General features: G+C 57.5%; 7 protein-coding genes across 7 annotated transcripts; 3 read left to right on the top strand and 4 right to left on the bottom strand.

Annotated features, from left to right (window-relative positions):
* Positions 1–1783: 1783 nt before the first annotated feature.
* MFIFM68171_10476 (uncharacterized protein) lies at positions 1784–2731 on the bottom strand (the record flags this gene model as incomplete). Its single annotated transcript, XM_071065895.1, has 2 exons — positions 1784–2233; positions 2354–2731. The coding sequence occupies 2 exons, from the start codon at positions 2729–2731 to the stop codon at positions 1784–1786; spliced, it is 828 nt and encodes a 275-aa protein (XP_070921996.1).
* Positions 2732–3562: 831 nt separating this feature from the next.
* On the bottom strand, positions 3563–4360 carry MFIFM68171_10475 (uncharacterized protein; the record flags this gene model as incomplete). Its single annotated transcript, XM_071065894.1, has 1 exon — positions 3563–4360. The coding sequence occupies one exon, from the start codon at positions 4358–4360 to the stop codon at positions 3563–3565; it is 798 nt and encodes a 265-aa protein (XP_070921995.1).
* A 1120-nt stretch (positions 4361–5480) lies between these two features.
* MFIFM68171_10474 (uncharacterized protein) lies at positions 5481–8095 on the top strand (the record flags this gene model as incomplete). Its single annotated transcript, XM_071065893.1, has 2 exons — positions 5481–5631; positions 5700–8095. 2 exons carry the CDS (start codon positions 5481–5483, stop codon positions 8093–8095), a joined length of 2547 nt encoding a protein of 848 aa, XP_070921994.1.
* A 650-nt stretch (positions 8096–8745) lies between these two features.
* On the top strand, positions 8746–9980 carry MFIFM68171_10473 (uncharacterized protein; the record flags this gene model as incomplete). Its single annotated transcript, XM_071065892.1, has 3 exons — positions 8746–9159; positions 9499–9623; positions 9680–9980. 3 exons carry the CDS (start codon positions 8746–8748, stop codon positions 9978–9980), a joined length of 840 nt encoding a protein of 279 aa, XP_070921993.1.
* A 534-nt stretch (positions 9981–10514) lies between these two features.
* On the bottom strand, positions 10515–11772 carry MFIFM68171_10472 (uncharacterized protein; the record flags this gene model as incomplete). The annotated part of the gene is made up of 2 exons (XM_071065891.1): positions 10515–11181; positions 11258–11772. The coding sequence occupies 2 exons, from the start codon at positions 11770–11772 to the stop codon at positions 10515–10517; spliced, it is 1182 nt and encodes a 393-aa protein (XP_070921992.1).
* Positions 11773–16170: 4398 nt separating this feature from the next.
* On the bottom strand, positions 16171–17977 carry MFIFM68171_10471 (uncharacterized protein; the record flags this gene model as incomplete). The annotated part of the gene is made up of 4 exons (XM_071065890.1): positions 16171–16467; positions 16517–17608; positions 17673–17747; positions 17807–17977. The coding sequence occupies 4 exons, from the start codon at positions 17975–17977 to the stop codon at positions 16171–16173; spliced, it is 1635 nt and encodes a 544-aa protein (XP_070921991.1).
* Positions 17978–21262: 3285 nt separating this feature from the next.
* On the top strand, positions 21263–23160 carry MFIFM68171_10470 (uncharacterized protein; the record flags this gene model as incomplete). The annotated part of the gene is made up of 3 exons (XM_071065889.1): positions 21263–21322; positions 21456–22082; positions 22138–23160. The coding sequence occupies 3 exons, from the start codon at positions 21263–21265 to the stop codon at positions 23158–23160; spliced, it is 1710 nt and encodes a 569-aa protein (XP_070921990.1).
* Between the last annotated feature and the right edge of the window lie 525 nt (positions 23161–23685).

The raw sequence follows: 23685 nt of genomic DNA, 5'->3' as shown, positions 1-23685 counted from the left end.
ACCAGGCTCGGTTAAGAAAGAAGCAACACAGCTCTTAAGCGAAGAAGCACGCGGCGAGGCTGCGAGATAGGGAAGCGGGAACAAGAGTCCATCCAGAATAACTCTGTCGTATTTGTCATATGCAAGGCTGTAGACAAGATGCTGATAAAGCAGCTAGCGCAGTTTCGATCGCCGGCTGCATGGCGCCACGGGCATTTTCTGACAAACCGCGAGGCAGTTTCCTTCCCAGCCTACTGCTCGTAGGTTGCCTTCTCTGCTGGTACATACCTACTACTAACCTACAGTAGAGGCTTGCGGTGGTAGGTTGCCTCGAGAAACTCGGCGAGATTCCCTGTTGCTCGCAGCAGCAGCTCCGATCCTAACGAGTGCGGATTGCCAGCCGCGGTCGCTACGGCGTTGAAATCGGGGAGACCCTTTTTTTCCCCTGTTCGACAGACAGTGAAATAGAATTTGAGACGGTCATCTCGATGCCGGGAATATACGCCGGTAGAGCGAGAGCCTGCAGCTACCGGGAGGCAACCCGCCTCGTCCAACAAGGAGTCTAAGACTGCCTCGTGAGTAATACTTACGGAATACTTTTGTTTCGAGTTATTAGTAGCAAAGCACTCTGGCTTCCCGTGTGGCCTCCTCGATGTCAGCTCGGGGGAACGCGCTCAAGGAAGCAAAAAGCCCGCCATCCACGGCTAGTGGCGATAGACTGTGCAGCGGAAAGACCGGCAGACGCTGCAGCAATATAGAGCTGCCGATTGCGGCTTCAGTTGCGATAACCGATGACAAGCGGTCTGCACTTAGGCATAACAAAGTTATATTGCCTAGTGTTGATTGGTACCAGGCCTACTTGTCTTGCGGTGCCATCACAAGCTCTAAGCGTGATGGGCGACGGCAAATCTCACGGATATCTTGTCCAACATATCACAACATCCAGCACTACAGTACAACGGGACACTATCCTACCGTGTCAAGACCCCGGCTCAGGGGTCCGCTCAATATACTCGAGTTACTCTGTGTCATCGATTGCCCGACATGCAACGTGGTTTCGCCAGGACGTCTAGCGCATGGTGCTGTGAGATTCGGATGATGTTTCTGCCTCGAGGGAGCTGAAGAATGCTCAAAGGACTCGAGTTCTGGAATCATCTGGGCCCCAACCAACCCCCCTTCTGCTGGCGGAAGGACAAGCACAACGTGGCCACCGCATATGCCTCACCGCCCAACCATTGACACCACTCTCCACATCCAATGACATGCTCATTCATGAGCCATGTCCCCTTACCCCTACGTCATGGTAACCAATTGAAGCTGTTGCACCTCCAGATGGGCCATATTTCCCTCGTTTTTTCAGCTGTATGTCTGGTGCATTGATATTATTAAATGGTGGCATATGCTTCGTAATCATACTAGCATAGTCGTGTGATACCTCAATCCAACGCATGGTTTTAGCTCTCGCACGTCGAGTTTTTCTTTGTTCTTTTTGGGAACAAATGCTCGCCCTACCATATGGAATGGGATTTCTCGATACTCACATATATCGCGTTTTCAGCCCCGGTGGGTCGTCGTACATGCAACCGCGGAGCGGCGGAGCATCCGAGTCTCCCGGCGTGTCACGGCCGGCGGAGCCGATGCCGCTGTAGGAACACAAAGCAACAAGGGGGTTGCGATACTGCGTCTCAGGATAACCGTTCTATAACTTGTAGCAGAACCGTGCCGTACTCCTCATCCCTAACCGGTCTAATCCCGGAAACCGACATTCTGTTGTTAAAAATGCATATAGTATAGGTACTCCATCTCAGTCCTCGCCACAATCGGCGTCATTGCCGTCCGCTTCACTTCCATTACCTACATCCTCATACTCATCATCACAATCATCATCAACGCCGTCCTTCTCATCATCGTCAACATCACACCCGGTCTCATCTCTCTCACTTTCATCCTCTCCTCCCGCATCTTCAGCAGGACTCGTGGGCATCACAGGAATGCCCGATGCCTGGTGGGAGCCCAGAGCATCCTCCATGTGAATGGAAATCGGCGTGCAGGTCGGATCGACTGGCTTGTCGTTGTAGACCCACGCAACGCCGTGGTAGGGAATGGGCAGACGGCGGTCCTTGTAGTACACGAGATTGCACGCGTGCCAACTTCCCTTCGGCTTGGCTATCAGCTCGCCGGGCTGGCTCGCAACGTAGAGCGTATCATTGTCCCACCCGATTGGGATATACTCCATGTTGGGCGACGGAGCCTTCTAGACAACAAGCTTGTTAGGTGACTGCCTGCTGACGGACGGAGAGGGAGGGGTGAGGGGGAACAGGAGACGATGCCCCTGCGTGAAAGATGCGGGAAGCCTGGTACGAACGAAACTCACAACAAATCTGGGCACTGCCAGGTTGTATCCGGGGGGCTGCTCGAAAGCCATGGTCTGCCAAAACCGGCTGGCATAAATGGCGTCGGGAAGCTTTGGCCAGTGCCTGAGAAGGCCCGTCTGGGATGCGACTCCGTCGGCGACGGTGAAGTCGAAGAAGAAGGCCGACTCCTCCTTGCATGGCCTCGATAGGCGAAAGTGGAGGCCCACAATCGCCGAGTCCACGACGAGCGGGGTGAGATACTGGCCGTCTACCGTGCCGTTGTTAGGAGCGTTGACTCGGAGGAAGAATGGGCCCGTTTGCTTGTGAGTCGACCCCGCCAGGACGGCATTGTAGTATGTGTAGACGGCCAACAGGTTCGAGAGGAGCATTAATTTCATGTTGACTGCGTGCCAAGGAGGCAATGGAATGAAAAGGGCGTGATAATATGTAATGGTGTACTTGCCAATACGGTGGAGAATACCAATAGCAAACGAGACGGTGATGATAGCAACCTCTGAAAATTATCAAATGGGTGTGTTGGTCGAATATCCGCGTGCTGTGATGCTGGGAAGGTTCTTACTGGCGAGAGGAGTTGGCAGATTCAAGTTCCGGGTGGGAACTTGCTCGTGATTCTGATGTCGGGTTCCTTCTTCATATGCAACTGGTAATTACATCCAGACACCATGGAAGGTGCGGGCTGTCATTGAGGAGAGGAACTGCCAAGAGCAAAGCAGAGGACGCTCAAGAGCGCTTCGAAAGAAGAAAGCACCAAGGGGAACTTGAACCGTGCCGCTTGAGGGTCTTCGAATGTCACAACACCCCTCTGCACTTTCCAACATCAACAGGTGCAGCAGTCGTAGGTGAGCGAACCCTCGAAACCCAGCCCCTGGCGCGTAAGGTACCTCCCTAAGCTGCCCTGGGCTAGTAAGGTAGGGAACGTAGCACGCCGCGGTATCATTCAAGATGTTCCTTCTTCTTTGAAGCGAATGAAATCCTATCACCGAGATCGCCGCCGCCAGTTCCATCCGTCGCCATCTTGGCCGAGGTGCGAAGGCAACAGTTGCCGTCTTGACCGAGCTATTGTACGCATAGAAGTCAAGGGAACTTGAAGTGAGGTACCTGCCTATGCGTGAATCGCATGCAACACCCCTCCCCCCCTGGGGCCCCACTACCACACTTTCATAGCCCCCGAGCGAAACCTATCTCTGACAGACTGCCGCAGACGCATCTCATGCGACCTTTAAACCTTTGCGGCCGTTTTTCCTCTCGCGCACAAAATACCACGTATCCGTTATACGAATATCATCGGTGCCGGCGCGCTGAAGAACCGCAGTGTGCAACTTCCAACCATGCCCTTCCATGGTCTCGAGCAGACGCAGCAGCAAGATCCTGGTCTTGTTGCTCGCCTCGCCGCGCGACAGCCACGGCCGCCCCTTGAGTTTGAACTCAAACGAGTCATGGCTCCAATCGCCTTTGTCAAACCAGTCGCCGCCCTCCAAGGTCCGCTTGATGCTCGTGATCAAGACCCCCAGGTAATCGTGGTCGGGATCGACGCCGAACAGCTTGACGTCCGGCGCGTCGTAGATGACCCGCAACCTGTCACTCCGCATTGGCGCGAGGGCGAGCCACTCCATCGGAGACGGCGGCACGGGGGGAGGAGAAAGCTGCCGGAAGATGAGCGTATCCTTGGCCGTGTAGCGGCGGCTGCACATCAAAGGCGTGACGAGCTCCCAGGCGTGGTCGTGCAGGAAGGCGAAGAGGTTGCGTAGCAGCCGGATGCCGCCCACGGCTTGCTCCCCGCCGACCTGGCCAAACGGTTTGCCTTTGACCTTGAACTCGTAGGCTTCGCCGCTGGGACCGCTGGATTCCAGACCTGGCGGCCACGAGGCGACGATCACGGGTTGCAGGCTGAGGCTGATGTCTTCAGGGAAATTTATTAGGCGGATCATGTCCCTCTTGTGGAAGGAGACGGTTGCGTAGGTGGTGGGCGGCGAGGGCGATGAGACCGAGGTGATGGTCTCTGACATGTTTGCTTTGGGTTTGTCGGTAGTTGGCAGTGAAAGGTCGCGGGCGGATTCTCGGGAAGGGATTGGAGGATCGGGTCCAAGTCGCCAGCGAGGTTGAGAAAGCTGGCAGCACTGCACGACTTTATACAGATGGTGGTCCGTTGCTCAACGGGAGTGTCAGACGAGGCAGATCTCGTCCCCGGCTCTCGCCACCATGATCGCCGGGAAAAGAACATCTCGTTGTCGACAAGGCTGCTAGGGAGCCTTCTGGTATGGCAATGAGCCGCTAGAGGAAGGGTGCGGGCGGCGACAGGATTGGCTTGACCTACAAGGATATTTTGGTTGTGGCTTGTCGCGGGCTTTGCGGTTGGTGCATGCCCCGTATTTCGTATCTGCCAGCATTGGGCAACAGAAACATCATTGCGGAATATGCTGCTTGGCATGGACGGGACATGAACTACGATCTTGCTCCTGGTTGAGCCATCCTGCCAGTCAAAAGACATCGGATGAAAGATGGAAGCTTATCTGGAGATTGGAATTGAGACGGGAGCTGCTAGGGCTGAGGTGGGGACTCTATGCCAAGCCCGCCGCCCCAGAAAAGCGGAGCTGAAGTGTCGGACAGGTTCAAGCCCAATTGCCCCACTGAAGACAATGTTGTACTGTACAGTAGTTGGCAGGGGGGCCCAAGCTCGCTTCCGTGGCAACCGGTTTGTTAGGGTTGGCAAACGACCACCTGTGAGCAGGCTGAGCATCAAGGTCTTCCATGGTTCTTTTTGGAAGATTGCTACGCCATGATGGTGTTGGAGGAAGAAGACGAAACTGTCCCGATTCACTCCCTTTTATTTTTTTTTCTCCCCAGACAGACAGACACCTCGCCGCGGCGCCATCAATGCGCACGACATCGTAGCACGGCGTGCACCAATAACCGCTGCGCTGGGTTGCCCCGCCATTCCTTCCTTCCACCGCCAGATCAGCAGTTCCAATTGTCGACGCAGCCCACACGTGCAATCCGATCTCAACATTCCAGGAACCTCGCCTGAATCCGCTATTCCTTACATAGTATTTTCATAATTACGGCCTACCGTTCCGGATTGTATCATCGGCCCGATCTGGGCTCTAAGCGGCGCCGCGCATTGCCGCAATGGCGTCCGGGGACTCCCTCTCCCCGCCGGGGACGAGTTCGTACTCGTCCGACACGTTGACAGTCGGCGATGGGACATGGGACTTTACCAAGAACACATTCCTCCTGCCCAACCTTGTAGGGCTGAATTTCGAGACAATGAGGTACAACGGTATGTGCCATCTCCCTACGGCTCCCCATGGCAGGACGCACAACTAAACTAGCTCTCGAGCACAACAGGCATGGGTAACCGCTTCTCGACCTTTACGCAATACCATTCGCTTATACTCGGTCACGGCGTGCTCGCCGCGATCACATTCCTCTTCGTCGTGCCCCTCGCTGTGCTACTCGCGAGGTACTACACCCGCCAGCCAGGGAGCGCCCTCCGTTATCATGCCTACCTGCAGATCCTCGCCGTTGGCCTCAGCACCGTCGTCTTCATCCTCGGCTTCTTCGCCGTCGGTCCGCCCCGCAACTTGACGAACCCGCACCATGGAATCGGCGTCGCCATCTACGTTCTGATTTTACTTCAGGCATTAGGGGGCCGCCTCGTCAGGAAGCTTGCAGGCCGCCACTCGTTTCGGCTGCATATCCACCGTTGGTTTGGTCGAGCCATCGCGGTTCTTGGCATTGTGCAGGTTCCTCTCGGCCTCACCCTGTATGGCTCACCCAGGCACCTCTTCATTCTCTACGCTGTCTGGATGGGCTTTCTTTTGCTGTTGTACTTTATTCTTGACTACCGTGATTACGGCCGTCGGGAATGGGTCAGGGATGGGGTCAGGGATGGAGTTAGCCACAGCGGTGTCGAGAGCAGCAGGGTGACCGAGCCAAAGTCGGGCCGCGGATTTGGGTGGTTGGGTCCGCTCGCTGCCGGTGCCGGTGCCTTGGCATTACTCCGGGGTCGCAAGAAGAACCGAGACGCGGAACGGGGCATGAGTCGCACCCCGAGCCCCACGGACCGGTCCCACTATGGACGGCAACCTACCGTTATCTCATCGCGTCGCGCATCCGACAGCTACTATGATGAGAAACCAAGAGACCGCCGGCGTGCTAGCGAAGGAGGAGCAGGAGGCGGAGGAGGCGGTTTCATGAACAAGCTTTTTGCAGCCGGAGCCGGCTTGGGTGCTGGCGCCCTGGTCTCCAAGATAATGAACCGCGGTGACAGGCGTCATGACGATGAGTACTCAGCAGTTGCAACGGACACGCCGAGCCGTGTGCGCAGGTACGGGCCGAGGAGCGAGTTCACCGAAAGCGAATACACCGAACCGACTGAGGATACCCGGAGACCACCCCATGATTATGAGTCGTCTATACTCCCAGCACCTCGCCCGGGCGCTGCCGGGGGTAGGCCGCCGGCCAGACCCATGACTCCGCGGCGCTCACATGCTGGGACCTCCAGGCTGGACAGTACCATCCTGTCAGATTACTCTTCGTACATCAGCCCTTCTAGGAGGGCGTCTGAACGACGGAGGAGTGGGGGCGCTGGGAGGGGTTTCCTTGCCAGAATCGGGCTGGGGTTCCTGGCCAAGATGGGCAAGGACCAGAGAGACAGGAGGGAGGAGGAACGGCTGCGGGATGAGGAAGATAGGCGGAGGGAGGAGGAAGAAGACCGCCTGGCAGGCAATCGGACCTCACGATACACTGGCGATGGCTACCCCAGTCCATCGCGACGTGACTCGAGACGGCGCCCTCACCGCCCACAACCACCTCCATCTGGCGTCACGATGACAACCACTTCGATATTGTCGGATGAGTCCTCGATTGAGCCTCGCGGCAGCACGCCCTATGATCCTGCGCCGCCGGGTGGCCGCAATCCACCCCCTCCTATCCCAGTTCCAGGTGCGCCCCCGGTGCCCGTCCAGACCGGACGCGCTTCAGCGCAGCATTCGCGGCAGGACGTGACGGATCCCGTCTCGATGCCGCCCATGCCGACTGACCCCCATGGCATCCTCCGCCACGATTCGGATAACGACGGCTACAACTCACCGAGCGAGCAGCGACGGAAGCGAGAAGGCGAAGCCGCCGCGGCAGCCGCGGCCGCGACCGCCAGCGCACTCGCCGCGCAGGAGGAAGAGGAGCGTCGTCGGAGGGGCGAACGGGCGCGAGACGCGGCGTCCTCAACCGCGCCCGTCAGCGTGCGGGTGAGGGTGCACGACGACCCGGACCGCAACATCACGCTGCGCATGCTGACCGACGAAGAGGCGCGCCGCGAACAGCAGCGGCGGAGGCGCGGGGATTCGGTGAGCAGCGTGTCCGGGGGCGAGACAACGCCCACGGGACGGCGATACCGGAGGGCGGCGGCGGCGGCAACGGCAACGGCGGCCGAGCAGCAGACTGAGACGGAGAATGAGACGGTTGCGCCACTGTCGCCGCCGAACCCGGCGTTTGCGGCGGGTACGAGGAGGCGGGATTCGGCGTACTACTCGGGCCAGCCTGGGCCGTCGGGAGCCGTGCCTGCGGCGGGCGCAACCGTGTCGAGCCTCGGAAGCCCGGCGGGGATTGCAAGCCCCGGCGGCAGCCACGCGACGTTTACGAGCGGGCCGCTTACGGATCCGGCGGCGGATCGGAGAAGGAGGAGGAGGTTGGAGCGGAGAGAAGGGAGTACTAGGCAGCCTACGACGGTGGATTTCTCGTGATTTTTTCCCCTGGGCATTTTGTTTTGCGTGGCGTTTCGGATAAACGGGGGGAGGACATTTTCACCTATTGCTGGATTGACACGAGGACATGAGTGCAGAGATGATAAAAATGTCTGGCCACATTTTTGTGTACATGCATTTTTTATTGGCCTCTGCAGAGGGGATGTGTGGTATGATGCGATGCGACGAATGGAAGAAGAGCTCTCTGCTCAGTGGCTGAAGTTGAGATTGTCATGATAGTTTCTAATACCCACTGATCGTCGAAACCCCGCGACCGCGCAAATCTCTCCCGAGTCTTGGTTCTTATAGGGGCCGTGCGGTCCTGCAAGCGCAGCGCAGGGGAAACTGGCGTAGAGCTCTTCCTGCAGCTGTGCCCCGCGTTTTCTGTTGCACCCCCGCCGCCACTTACCGGGCCTTGGCTTGGCCTGTCGCGCCGCAACTTCAAGTTCTAGGAGCGTGACGCGACAACCACCCCGTCCCTTGTCAATATTGACTTTGCCGCAACAACCCCCGACCCGTTTCACACGCACTCCGGCATCCTTAATTTGTATCAAGTCGGCATGTCAACACGGCGGGATCGTCCTCCTAGTACTGCCCACCAGCAGCGAAACCAACCTCCTCGGGACAACCAAGATCAAGACGACGTGGAAATGCACCAAGCAGACACGGAACCCCCCACCACCACCGCCACCACCTCGACCGCAGCATCACAACCACAACCACCAGCACAACCCGAACGTCCCACAGACGCGGATGCAGAGATGGATCAGCCACCAGAAGAAAGAGACGATAGAGAAGAAGAAGAAGGTGGAGGAGGAGGAGGAGAACAGCAACAACAACATATCACCGGCCCGCCCGACGCGGGCCCCGCGACTATAAGCATAACCCCCGGCCCCCGCGCGACCCGGCTGCAGCAGCTCTTCGAGTCGGTCGTGCGGCGCACGCTCGACAAGATCGACGCTGATAACTTTGGCGCCTGCTTCCCGACCATCCGGGCGAAGGCGCCGGGGACGCTCGAGTTTGTGCAGCGGCAGATGGTGGAGAGGTTAGGGGGTCTGTGGAATGTAGGTTTTTATTCTCTTGTCTTCGTTTCTTTCTTTCTTTTTTTTTTTTCTCGCCTTTGTTCTTTTTTTTTTTTTTTTTTTTTTTTTTTTTCATTTCTTTTCTCTCTTTACTTCTCGTTATTTTTTTTCTTTTATTTTTTTATAAAAGGGGGAGAGGGGGGAAAGGAGGTCGAAGCAGGATGTGCGACTTACAGGGTAGTAAGGCTTCAGGCTAGTAAGGGAAGTAGGAGAGATTCTAAAAGGAGAGTGGAGAAGAGCTGGGTGGGAAGGAGGGCAGTGAAAATTGGAACCAGAGCAAGCACAGAGGCCAAGTCATGCTGACTATACCCTCGTATAAAGAAAGAATTTGAAACGATCCTGGCCAACCGGCAGGTCGTCGCCCGGCTGAACGAGCTGGAGGAGCTAGTCGCCGATGCCGCGAGGCGGCGGAGGGAGGCGGGGGATACACGAGAGGTGCCCGTCGCGTAAGTTCTACACCGAATTGCCATGGTGCGTCCCTCGCGCCGACTAACGATCTTAGCCCGCACACACTCCCCGCAGAAACGATCCTCAACGCCCACCTCCGACCGCACCTCACATCGCAGCAGTCGCAGCTCAATGCGAAGCTGCAAAACATGCAGGCAGCGAACGTGCGTCTCTTCGAGGAGATCCAGGCCCAGCGGGCTGAGATGGAGGCGCTGCTGAGGGGCGTGGAGAAGGTGCTCTCGGACATGGACGGGGCGAACGGTTTGTTGGGGGAGGTGATGGAGGAGCTGGCGGAGGAGACAAGGGCGGCTGAGGGAGAGGTTGAGAGGGCGAGAGCTGGGATGGACGTGAGGTGATGTGGTGCCCGCTCATGACGGGGCCAAGGTATTGGCGTTACGGGCGTATTTGAAGACATGCGGCCGCAAGGGACGGCGTTTGGCGTAACAGGGACCGTGCACAACAAAGGGGCGCAACGAGACCAAATCCAAGCCGGGTACTCAATTACCATTTGCATCTTCACATATACAAAGCTATGTCATATATATATACTGCTCGCTCTGGCCATAACAAAGGTCGTGCGAGCTCCTGAATCCGAGGTTCCGTTTGCGCTCCGGTAAAGAAAACGTGGTATTTGGTAATGCTGCCAGCCCGCCCGCCACTTCCACCCACATCCCTCTCGACTTAGATGCCATGCCAAAGGCGCAATGCAAACAAAAAAGAAATGAGTTAGCCAGTTGTGTCTTCCAGTTGCCGGCCGTTCCCGATAACGCCGCCCTACTGATGGGTATAAGAAAAGAAATTCAAGTATAATCCGGCGCTGGTCGCTCTCTTGCGAATCCAGAATGCAACGCGATAATGCTGAACAACAATCCCAGAACGTTCATCGGCCCTTATATAAGCCTGTTCTCCGGCATAATGACCTGCCACGGGCCCACGACGTCCACCTCGCCGTATGCTGGCGGAAGCACCCGGACCATCCGCCCCGTCTTCCAGTCCACATACCACCGAATACCTCTCGCAACCACGTAGTTGCTTTTGCGTGGGCTCTTGAACAGCAGCACGGCGTAGCAGAGCCGGGCATACAGTTGGTCGTGCGTCGTTGTCCAATGGTGCTGCGGTGCCCACTTGCCCGTGTCGGGGTCGATATTCTCGTTGGGATATGACGTTGTCGATAGTCTCCCCACGATGGGATGGTCGGTGCGCGGGCCATAGCCGGGGTTTCCTTCTTCCTCCCCCGCATAGCCACCGCCGGGATCCGGCGGTTCGTCGTCATCATCGTCTTCATCGTCTTCATCGTCTTGTGAATTCCGTCTCCGCTGCTCGGTTAACCTAGAGAAGCCAATGCTGTCTTCGGGTTGCGGTCGTTGCCCTCGTAGCCATCGTATCCTCTGGACGCGCGGTATGCTGTAGTCTCTGGGAAATTCGCGCTCGTCGAGCGGTGCGGACACATTGATGGCAGCGGATATCCCGTCCAACCAAGTGACAAACGTCCCCAGCTCGACGCACGATAACAGGAACTGGTCCGTTTCTACCCTCATGCGGATGACGTACCGCCGCCTAGTCTGGTCAGCTTTCAGTCTTCAGATTTCCAGGGGGTTCTTGGCCCCTTTCGCTCTGCATGGTTGAGACGCACTTTCTGTAGTCAGCGGCAATTCCCGCATCCGCATGCAGCAGACTGTAGCTCCTCTCGAGCGTCGACTTCTTCACCCATGGCGGCTTATCTGGCGAGATGTCGGGCCCATCGTGTTTTGTCGACCACCACCCCCTCTCCTTCTTGACCGAGTAGATGTTCAGGACGGTGCCGCGCAGCTCGACGTACACCATCCTCCAGTCGCGGTACTCGGCGCGCTTCGTCGTCTCCTCGATTTCCATCTTGCGCATGAAGACACCCTCCAGGTGGATGTCGCACGAATACTGCGGCAGTACGTCGCTGGGAGCGCTTCTAGACGATGCCTCCCCAGCAGCAGCGAGTGCCCTCCTCTGCGCCGCCCTCACCGAAGACTCGTAGCTTGGCGGCTGGGCGGGCCGCGACGTCATGAGTTCCCGATAGAACATGTCCTCTTCCATCGACATGCGGCGCGGGCGCCCCGGCGGCGCATCGTTGCCGACGCTGTGCTGGGAGAAGGCATCGCTGGGCCTCGGCTCCATGGGATGGATGCCTTCTCTTGGTCAGGAGTTGAGGCTGCTGCTGCGCCTACGGCCGCGGCGGCGTCGTTGGCGACAGCGACCAGGCCGGTTCCGTCTCCCCTCCCCCTCCCCCACTCCTTCTAAGTGTATTGCTGTTGCTGTGGTCGTGAGTCGTGATATCACCCGTCCTTGGTGTGTTTTCCTCCAGCATGACATGCCCGGCCTCGGCGCACCTTCCAGTAGAATCCTCCTCCCCCGCCCACGACGCTCGGCAAGAGGGAACGGAGGGATACCACCTGGCTTTGCGAGGTGGCTTCCACGCCACAAGAAAGGCCCGAGACAAAACCGGCGCCTGACGGTGATTTCCGTCCCTTCAGCTCTCACCTCACCATGCGAGCCAAGTCCGCAAAAGGCAAAGCAGCGGCAGAGATTGCCAAGGCGGCAGAGCTTATCATATAAAAAATACCAAGGTCGCTGGGAGCAGGGGAAATGGCTGTAAAAGGGGGAAACGTCTCTGCAAAGAGGTCAAGGGCTGGAATGTGTAGTGCGTGCGCTGTGTTATGCAGAAGCCACACAAACAGCTCCCGAGCACCCTGGGGTTCGGGTTCGGGTTCCAGGGCCGACGGCCGCAAGAGGGAATGCAAAAAGCGTAACAAGAGGTGTTATGTAACGAGCGGAACGCGACGAGCTGACGCTATGAATAGAGCGGAAAGTGGGCAGGCAACGCGGCGGCGTAGTCTGCAAGGTACCCAGACTGGCTGACTGTCCCGAGGGGGGAAAGAAGGCGACGACGATGAAGAAGGGGACGGCGTGAGTGGAAAGCGGCAGTGGTGCCAATTATGAATGACTCCTTGGCGACAGTTGAGGGGCTGAAAGCCACTCTGGGGTCCCCAGCCCGTCAGCGCTGGGCTTGAAAGGCACCCAGATCCCTGGAGCGCCCGTGCCAACTGCCAAGGTGCTGTTTTCGCTTGGATACCTCCCCGTACCTACTACGGAGTGTGTGAATGCGAAGTACAGTACTACTTGTGTATGCATCTCCCCACGGCGCCCGTTAATTTACAGCCAGGTTAGCGCAGCCTAGGCGCCCTGGTGCCCTGCTGGTGCCCTGCCTAGCACGGAACACGGAGCACGGAACACGGCGCAACCTGTCGGCAACGGCGGGACCGCTTTCGTCGGCGGCAGTTCGTCTCTCTTTTTACCCGACTGGATGTTGCACCGCCAGCCAGCAATTGCGAGCCCTTCTCGCCCATAAAGATTTCATTTCGAACGGCGCCTCTCGGCTGCGGGCCCTCCTGTATGGCATATATTGCGAGCAACCATGTGGCTCGATCCTCTTCTGGGACCCACCGCGCCTCATCAGAGTGTGTCTGATACTTCCCAAAACGATCTGCCCTTCCCTCCCATCGACTGGGTTCTCCCGTCCCAACCGGGCCCCCACCCTGTCGGCCGATGGGCGCGCTGGGGTCGTGGCGGCCAATGAGGGGGCGCATCAGCGGCCTCGCAGTCCTTCCGCGCGTGCTGGGCTAGGCTGTTCCAGGTAGGTGGTTGAGGCGAACCTCTTGGGGGGTTTGGCTGTGCCGGTGTTCGCCAACGATAATAATTAGCGGACAGTACAATACCCTACACACAAGCACCGTATCATTGTAGTACAGTACACGAGCGACCGTCGCAAGCGGCTCCAAAATAAAAGTCACCCATCGCTCCCCCCCTCCCCCCACCCCCCCCCGTTCTCAAATCCCGACTGTGTCATCTGTGCCAAACATTCGCGCCGCCGTCGGGCTGGGACCTGTGCCGCAACCCAGCAACTCTTATTGTCCTACCCGTGCCTTTTTCTAGAAGGCAGGTAAAATGTTACAGTGTTGGGTCTTGCCGCACGGCGGCAGAAACCACGAGAGAGAACGAGCCGGCTCAGCGAGCTGAACTGGGCAGGTAACTTGGGATGGGATCGCAGCTGAAGGCAAACCCGCAGGTCCAATGGAACGACGTGCTCGGACGGGACGTCTGGCTTCCGCATCTCTCTTTTTTTTCTGATTTTCCGATCCAACCATTCCTTCGACTTTCCATTTCTTCCCTTCTCGGCACCGGCGCCGTCATCTCCCTCGAGGCTGAACGGTTGGTGGGGACCCAAGTGGGCCAGACCATCGTTTTTCCGTCATAGTGCCATGTTCGGTTCGGGAAGGTGGGAGCAGACTCGCCAGGTCGACGCGATCATCGGCGCGCCCGGGATGAATCTCACGCTTGCCTTTTCCTTCTGTGAGCCGAGTGCCAACTGGCTGAAGCGTTTTTGAAAGTGGGTGATCGTCGCCAGACAAGGAAGGCGACGAGGCCCAGCCAGTGCGCCGCTCGCATGAATTTTCTTATAATTCCCATTCTTTGCATTATAGGGCACCGGTGGAGAGGTGCTGCTGGGGCTTGTGGAATCCGACCAACAAAACACAGAACCGTCCGGGAGAGAGACGATGGCTCGCGGACTCAGCATTTTGTCTGACAATCCATAGCCATAGAGCTCGACAGTTAATCCAAACCCACCGTTATATCCGAGGTAGCCATTCCGCCAGCCCAGTCCGAGGCCGGGACAAGTTGCGCTCCGAGCATCTCGAGCTTACGACACTAGTCGTGCTATCCGCTCCCAGCCTCCGGTGGCGTCATGAAGAGCCGGGGCCGGAGTTTCGACGTACACTGCGTCGGCTCGGGCCCATGGACAACCGGCGATCGCCCACCTCTCCTTGGTGGCGCCGCCGGGAACCAATAATCGAATCTGCCACGTGAGAAGCATTATCGAACACAAGTGGTTCAACACACAGTACATAGTGACCACCACAAGTGATGGGGTTCGCTTCCAAGCGTCGAAGCATGGCTGGGCATTCTGGGCATTCTGGGGCAGCATCTGATACGGTGGAGCGCAAGGGTTGAGGCCGGGAAGTTGGCGATCGCGCGGGGCCAACCAGGGAGACGACCACTGATGTGACGGCCACGATGCGCCTCATCAGGCCCCGTCCTATGTAGCCACTTGCCGGTCACAGAAACAATCATCAGGGCAGTACGCTAATCGTGTAGGTCGTCACATGTCTTCCCCCCCGGGGTACGCATAACATCCGTGCCCAACCGGCAGTGTCCCGATTCATCCCCGGGTGAGCCGACGAACGATGCTCTCAGAGCACACAGTGACCACTGACCATCCCAGTCCAAGTGGACGATCCACCCTGAAACAAATAACTCGCTCCACCATCCCCCCATCGTGCCTTCTCTTCTTGGAAGTTAAGAACGTCCCGAGGTCCACGTACCCGAGACACAAAGATAGACGTTATCAAAGGTAGCTAAGATGGGTGCGGTGACCTGTACTGTATACAAAGAAAAGAGAATTCTTTCTTTTTTACAACGTGATACCCAGCGTTGGAGTGTACCAATATCGTCACGGTGTTATCCTGACACCCAACCTCTCGCGAGAGACGATAGGCAAGACGGCCGGAAGAGATCTCTTCTCTAGACTACCCATCTACCCGATAAGCGCCTTCCATCTGCGTGAGTGGGCGCGTGCGTGCGTGCTCAAGTTGTCTTATGTGTCTGCGGTACGACCTGCTGAGCCATGGTTGCGGGCACCGAAGGGATTCTCAAACAGGCAGGCAGGCAGGCAGGCAGGCAGATAGGGAGGGACGTAAGAATAACCAGTCCGTCATCAGTCACCTGGACCGCCAGCAGACGATGCCTGGTTGCGTGATATCAAAATGTATATACCATTACACATCATGTCTAACCGTAGCGAGTGCTATCTGTCTGACTGTCTGTATGACTGGTTTTGCCCGTCTGTCCGTCCAACAAATCTGTTCGTGCCACGTCCCCGTATTGTACAGCCAAAGTGCAGGGAGGCTTTTGTGTAGGGTTACCCCCATCCAGTGACCGGTGGGATCAAGCATACCTCATTTCCCGCTTCCCGTTCGTCGTGAGCCGTGGTGTACTTCTCTCCCTCCGCTTCATGGGTTGATGTACAGGCTACCGAACCCCCGCCCCCCGAATCCCGTCTTTATAAAGATAATGACAGAAAAGAGCAACGGCTTTTGGGGGTTTGGGAGAGGGTCGAGGTAGCTGCGTTGAAACAAGCAAGTACATGAAAGACTCTCGCATCCAGCAGCAAAACAATCGCACAACCATGCCCATTTCGTGGACAGCATCTCCTCTCATCATTGAAAACAGAAAAACATCCATAGTTCTTGGCCAGTTTTTCCTTTCCTAACTCATCATACCCCCGTTACTCCGTGATGCACTCGTGAATGCCCTTCCACCGCTCAAACCTCCCAGCCGTGATGTCAAGATGAATAATTTGAAATGTCTGGAAGGCAGTCCCACTCACCACGGTAGCCGGCTCGGCCCCTTTGCGTGCGGTGTAGAGCGACAGTTCAGACCTTACCACTTGGCTGCCAACTAGGCAGTACCGGCCTGAGCAGCCCCCCGTCCGCGGGGGGCCCCGCCACGTCCCCTAGATTGGCCGGTAAAACCACCGCGGCCACCTTGGCTACCCGAACGGCTAGGCTCATACCCACCGCGGCTGCTGCGTCCGCCGGCGCCCCCCCGCGACGCGTTGTAGTTGGTACCCCCGTATGCGTTGGCCTTTGGCCGGCGCTGTTCCACCAGGATGTTCTCGCCGTTCACGGTGTGCGGGTTGGCGGCAACAGCGGCGTTGTATCCAGCCTGGGTCTTGAATTCGACGAACGCACAGTTCTGAGGGGGTTAGCGAGGCAACCTGGGATTTGCGTCTTGGATCTCATACCTTTTGACGGTTGATGTCGAAATAGGCCAGCTCGCCAAAGGCTGAGAGCGTGGCCTTTAGTTCATCATCCTTCACCTTGTCCGTGACGTACTTGATGTAGGCCATGGTGCCCTCCTTCTCGGGCGGCGCCGCCGACGCGGCTTGCGCACGACTCTGCCGCTTGGTTTCGGCGGTCTGCCACTCACTGCCTTGGTCCTTCGTGGGGGCGGCAGCCGGGGCGGCAGCAGTGGCGTTTTCGGGCTGCTGTGCGGGAGGTGCAGCTTGCTGGGTAGCCGCAGGGACAGGGGCACGTGGCTGAGCGGCAGCGGGGGGGGTGGCGGCCTTGGGAATGGGGACGACCGGCCGGGGTGCACCGGCAGCTGCGGCCACCCGACTTGCCCAAGACATTGGCTTCGGGGGCTCCTTAGGCTTCTCGGGCTGAACCGGAGGGGGGGTCGCAACACGGGCGGTGGTTTGAGTGACGGCGGGAGTGGGGTTAGGGTCCTTGGGTTCCTCAGGCTTCTTGACCTCTTCCTGGGCAATCTCTTCGACCGTCTTCTCTACATCACGCTGCGTCTGCGTCTGCGGCTGCGGCTGCGGCTGCGGCTGCTCCTGCTCCGGCTCCGTAGCTGCCGGTTCCTCAACCTCAGTAGCGGGCTCGGCGGCAGGCTCAGCTTCAACGGGGGCGGCGGAGGCGGCGGAGGCGGCAGGGGGCTCGACAGCAACCTCCTCCAGCTTCTGCGTAACGGCGACGCTATCCAACTCGGCAGACTCCTTCTCAGAGACGGCTTCCTCAACAGCAAGAACCTCGGGCTTGGCTTCAGTCTCCACCACGGCGGAAGATTCGACAGGGGCGGCGGGCTCGGCAGCACCCTCGACCGCCTCTTCCTGATCTTCGTCGATGTACCTCAGGATATCGTTGAGGACAAAATAGCCGGAGGGTTGTTCCGCGAGCACGAATGTCTGGACAAACTTCTTGGGTTCGTCACCCTTGTTCGCGATCTCGCCAATCACTTGGATGACGATGTTTTTTTCAGAGCCTTGAGAGTCGACATTGGAGATGCGGACTTTGCAGTCCTGGAAATCCATCTCCTTGATGCGCTCTTGGATGGCCTTAGGGGGGGGGGGGAAGTCAGTACAGACAGTTGCAGGTATATCGGGAGATGCCACGACTAACCTGTCTACCAACGGAAACAGGGACAATCTCAGCCTCGGGACCAGACACGAACTGGGACTTCTTGCTGTAGAATAGCTATCCAGGCGGTCAGTTCTATTCAATTACGGGCAATTTCTTCTGTGTGCCGGACTCACATGCAGCCTCTCAGGCGACTTGCTCAGAGTTGTGTAGTACTGCTCGACGAAGTACCAGCCGACCTCGTCCTTGGGGAGATTGCTCGTCGAGGTGTCCGCATTGGCCGGGGCCTCTGATGTCTGGGCCGGGGCGGCATACTCGAGGTGATTAACATTACCGTTTGTCGCCATGATCGCCTAAAGTTGTGGTGGTGGAGGAGATGGCGGTTGTTCGAGGAGCTGTTGCCAAAACTCGGCGCGCGTGGAGAGGGTGCGTCGCCGAGACGGAACGGGCAGAGGAAGGGTATTTTATGGGGCTAGGAAGACAAAAGCAAGTTCAGTACCAACTCAGCGAGCCGCAGTTTTCTATGGACTAGGAGAAGCGTACGGTTCCGAGGCGTTGGTGCTGAGTTAGGGTAGAAAAGCACCGCGCACAGTCTGGAACGAGCGGGCCAGATCACGGTCGACGGAGGGCGCAAGACGCACAGCCGGCAAGCTGGGGGGAATGGGTAACAGTTCGGGGGAAAGAGATGATCGCTTGAAAGACGACGTTATAACTTGCGTCGTCGATTTCCGCGTACGGGGTGGAGGGGAAGGAACAGCTAGTTGTTGGGTGGCTTCCTTGGAGTCGCGAGAGTCGCCCACTGAGCAGAAAATTGATTTGGGTAAAGTTTCGGGCCGGCCCACAGCACCCCACGGAACTTGCCTTGGGCAAACCCCGGAGGTGGCCCGGGCTTCGGTTAACCTTTGGGCGCTTGCCACACTGCCACGGCAGCCAATTGTTCTCCCGTTTCGCGGAGCACAGATAGTCGCAGACGATGACTTCATTTGTTGCCTCAAGACCCAGACAGCAGCGTGCGATTGTTGCCTGTTACATAGATAACTACGTAATCCGGTGTTTCAATGCGGGCACTGGAAAGCCGTCGTCGGTTTACAGCTTTATTATTACTACAGCTTGGCACACATGGAAAGGCAGCAGACTACTTGGCTACCACGCGCACCGCGCATTGGGCCGGCCTTTTTGAGCTCCGACCCTGTCCCTGACGGACGCTCTGAGCATCGGCATTGCTGCGCATCCGGCGCGAGGGTACAGTACAGCACAAACCCGGGAGTCGAATCCACGGGCTGCAAGCCGTCGTGCAGGCTCCGTTAGTGGCATGTTCCCGTGCCGTCGGGGCATCGGCCGGGACTCGGCGATCGGCAGGCGATTGAGAGGTGTGGGCTTGATGACCGCAACGAGTTACGGATACTCGCCTCGATTTCGGATCCATGCATACGGAGCTGAAGACCGCTGATGAAGGATCCCACCCCACCTGTTGCAGTACCCGAGAGACCAAGCTTCTGCTTCGTCCAGCACAGTCCTGTCAACGGGACTCATTTTTGGACGTTCAAGGCGAGTTTATCTGGAAAAGCTTACGGCGGCGGTAGGGTGACCGACCGTCGATTGCTCATTCATCGCCAACATCGTCGCTCGAGTGTTGCCGCCCTCCTCATCCCGGGCCAGCGTTGCGTTTCAGTCGCCAAGTCAATCTTCGTCTGATGTCTCCAGGTCTGGAAATTGAGGAAAAACGCGCAGGGCTCTCCTTGGACTCGTCCCAAACTCTTTTGTAAGGTCAAACCTAATAGCAATAGCCCGTCGAAGCGAAGTTGGACCGATTGAAGTACACGCTCTAGAGGACCAGGTAGAACGGTATTTGTACACATACCTCCGTACATATCTGTTTTTGGCTCGGCCGATTAGTGGGAACAAGGAGCCCAAGCGCCTCGGCACCCCCTGGACGGGAGATCACCACGTCCCACCTGCCACTGGGTATCCCGAATCCCCTCTGTTCCCACATAGCGCCATGTCTGAGAAGGAGCCCGGCGAGCTGGCTCGAACGCTAAGCGATAACCGGGATCTCCCGCTGGTCTCCCCGGTTTTGGTAGATGTGGCAGAGGCAATGCAGAGTCCCGTTGGCATTGACTTTTTGGGTTGACAGCTTTGTGTGTCTATGTTCGAGGGTCTTAACCAAGCATGCTCCATCTTAACTCGGTTCCCTTCCCACTCCCAAATTAAAGGGCGGCGCAAGACACGGTCGAGGTAGGCTAGCCGTCCTCACTGCCAGGTTTGACTAGCACCTGGACAAGCTGCAACTGCCCGTACCCGGTATGCCGGGCGAGCGCCAATTGGCTGCTTTCGATCATGGCGTTGTCAAGGGGCGGGCTATCGGGGGCCTGCTGCATCGCTTCGACGGCTGGACGTGTCAGTTGGGTTCATCGGAGAGATCTGTGTCTCCTAAGTATGTGCTGGATGTACCACCATGGGATGCGGTGACAGAGTTCTCACTTGGCATGGGGGCCCCTGGGGCCATAGGTCTTCTGGGTCTGGGCTGGAGCCTTCGCAGAGCCAGGCTATCGACATATCCCTACGTTCACTAGGGCCGACATTGTACATATTCCGCCTAGTTGTGCTGCCTTAACACTGGACATCTTGGAGGAGGGGGCTTATCTAAAATCTCCTTTTCTCCCTTGTTCAAGTTGTATTTTATTACTTCCCGCCCCTTCGAAAACAGGGGGTCAGAGTGCCCCATGTTAAGAACTGGGCTGCTGATCGACGCCAAGGATTCTCGAGGATCGCAGAGCACCGACCATCACCGGCCCCCAACATCTCCCAAGGTTACATTCATCTCTCGAGCAAAACAGAACGAGCACGAATTGGCGGGGTAGGCGATTCGGAAATCCAACGGCGCCAGGGCGCGATGCCGTGAAGATGCCGGACTATTTTTGATTCCCGTGTGGGGGGGAGCACGCGATGACCCGGATCTAGGATTTGACAAAACCCTATTTCCCGGGCTGTTCTGGTGGCTCTGGCCGGGGGATTCCCTGGCCCATCATTTCCTCATCACATTATATCATATCACGGCCGCCGCTGATCGTGGGTCCCTGCTGCTCTTTGTCTCAATGCGGATGCAATTCGGGCTCCCGGCCCTGCTGCAATACCGAAGGCGGCATTTTACAAATTACCTGAATTCCCAGTTCTCCTTCGCAGCAGTTTGGTATTGATAGTTGGCAGTCAGCGTAGTCCGGACTTCTGGGACCCGGAACTTGTCCCGAACCCAGCCGGACGACTTCCCGCCAGCTGAGCTTCCGGTTTCAGCAACCGGGTCGAACGCCTCCGCCTTTTTGGATCCTCACTCACTGGCTGGCTAACGCCGGTTGATGCTACGTTATCGTTCCACAGCGCTGCATAACATACCCGCTCCGTCCCAGAAGCGAATGCGACTTGCCGAATACGCAGGAATGGGCTGGCGCCATTCGCTGCCATCTCTAATCCGTCGGCGATTTGGTTTCCTTGCTTGGTCAACGACTCAACCACCCCATCTTCTGTCTGAAGCATCACAGCCAACGAAGAGTACCCACGCGGGCGGGGTGTGATAGACGAGCTGAATACCCGTTCTGGCTTCAATTTACGTCCCCCGGCAGGTCGAAAACCCAACCATGGTGTATTGCGGCAAAGCATCACAAGGCTGCCAGAGCTGTCGGGCAAGACGGATCAAGGTAAGCTTTTGCCCAGAATGTCGGTTGCCGCCGCATCCCACGTGGCTTGGATCTCCGAGCCCCGTCCCGTGTCTATAAGTTGATGAGTTTGGCAATCCGTGTCCGAGGAAACAAATGCGCTGACGTCGGCTAGTGCGACAAAGTCCGCCCGCAATGCACGCAATGCATACGAGTTGGCAAGTCCTGTCCCGGGTACCGAGACCAGCTGTCGTTGATGTTCCGGGATGAGAGCACCAAAGTTATTCAGAAGGCGCATGCTCAATGGGGAGTGACGGAAGCGTCCGAGTTGGGAGAGCCATCTAGTTCTTCGCCCCCGGCAACCTCGCCTTCCGCGATTAGGGGTCGATCCTCAGTCTCTGGAGCAGCCACATCCCGGTCACAATATATAACGAGAGCTGGCCCGAAAAGTCCGCTTGGTGGACCGCCTGGACGGAGTTTGCCCAGGGAACTAAGTCCTACCACCGTCGACAAGGCGATTCAGTTCTACCTTGACCACTACGTCATAGGGCTGCCGGACGAGCCCAAAGCCGGCCAGGAGCTCCAGACGCAAAGATGGGTGCATGCAGATGCAACCCGCGACATCATGGCGGCCGTGGGGTTGGCAGGTTTGTCGAACATCACTGGCGACAAACAAATGAACACGTTGGCGAGGCAGCACTACGGGTCTGCTCTGCAGAACATATCGTCTTCCATCCGGGACGTCGCGCGCCTCGATCTAGAAATCGTCCTTCGCTCCGTAGTGATGATGGCCATGTTTGAGGTGAGTCCTCTAGCCGCGCGACGGCGCGCAGGCGGTTTGACTAATGTCTGGCTAGATCGTTCGTGGCAGAGATGAACCCGTCAGCACCGCCCGAACTCACATCATGGGCGGCGCTGCAATACTAAGCAGTTACCTTCCGCTATATGAGTCACCGGCTGAGGGACTCCGCGGTCTCCTGCAGCTGTGCTTTTCTATGGCGGCCTCCATCCAGGGCTCCCTACTGTATACCTCCCCGGAGCCAAATGTAATAATCCCCACCCAGGCAGGCTCCCACACGGGCGAGGGGACAATACCTGCGACCTTCTTCGACTGGGTCTCAATGAGTGCCAAAATGGTATCAGCCACGGACAAGCCATCGGCTGAGCTCATCGGCATCATCATACGGCTCGTTCAGCTGTCAGCCCTCGTCCGCAGCCATCCGCTCGTCGATGGGTGTCAAAAGACAGCCGACGTGATCCGCGACGCGCTGGAGCTCGAGAGAGAACTCGATGCTTGGGAGCAGCGGCAGGAAGGCATCTGGAGTGCCAGGGAGGAACATATCGGCGGCGACTTCTTCCCTCCCGAGGCCGTCTTCCAAGGTTGCTACCACGTGTACACGGATATGTACGTAGCTCGGGTATGGACCCACCTCCGCTGGAGCCGCATCATGGTCAACCAGATGCTCATTGAGAGTGTCGAGATGTTCCCCGTCAGCAGCTTGCCGCTGATCTCGAGGCCCCAACAGCAGCTCGCCCAGGATCACATCACACGCCTGGCGCGGGACACACTCGTCTCCGTTCCGTCTCACTACAGGCACCCTTACATTCAGCCGGTTCATTGCGATTACCTGGACAAGACCAAAGGCGGCGCCGGGATGGGGGCTGCCGGCATCCCCACCTTGTTATTCGAACTCAAAGTCGCAAGCTGCGCGCCGGGCATCCCGCACCATTACCGGACGTGGGCTCTGCGCACCATCGAGACCGTCTGGAGGACCACTGGCATGTACCAAGCGAAGGTATTGGCGGACATCGTTCGGAAGATGGTGGAGTATGGCTCGCCAAGGCAGCAGTCGCCGGCGAGCGCTTCAGACAGAAGCTGAATCGAGATTACGGCTGGGCCGAGGAACGTCATAAGTCATAGGACCAGTGACAGATCGTCGACGCGGCGTCGTATGCCCAAGTGCACAATGCACCATGGTTTACTTCCGCCAGCTAGCCGGCAAGGGAAACGGGTCGCATGCCAAGGAAAAGGGGCGAACGGTGGAGCCATCGTTGCTAACGGCTGCACGATTGGAGCATGATGGGCCTCAAAAAAGGTCTCTATGCTTTTGTGTGATATTATTATATTATATCTGCCTTGGGTGTGGTTGTATGCGAAGATACCTTCAGTGGGGAGTGGTTCATGGAGTTTTGGTTGTTTAACGGGTCATGATTAATATTATCCAAGTTTTACAGTCAGTCGGCCAGCGCGCCACTCTGCACAATCGCAAAGCCATGTTTTGATCACCATCTATCCCACTTGCTGTATACGTCTGGTATACGTCGAGCAAAACAACACGCCAGTCTAATCACCTTTACGCTTAACACCCTTCATAAAAGGGCCCGGCCGCATCCAACCCACACCA

The sequence above is a fragment of the Madurella fahalii genome, assembly GCF_045866475.1.
Source record: "Madurella fahalii IFM 68171 DNA, scaffold_6, whole genome shotgun sequence".
NCBI lineage: Eukaryota > Fungi > Ascomycota > Sordariomycetes > Sordariales > Madurella > Madurella fahalii.
This window is presented reverse-complemented; position numbering and strand designations above follow the sequence as displayed.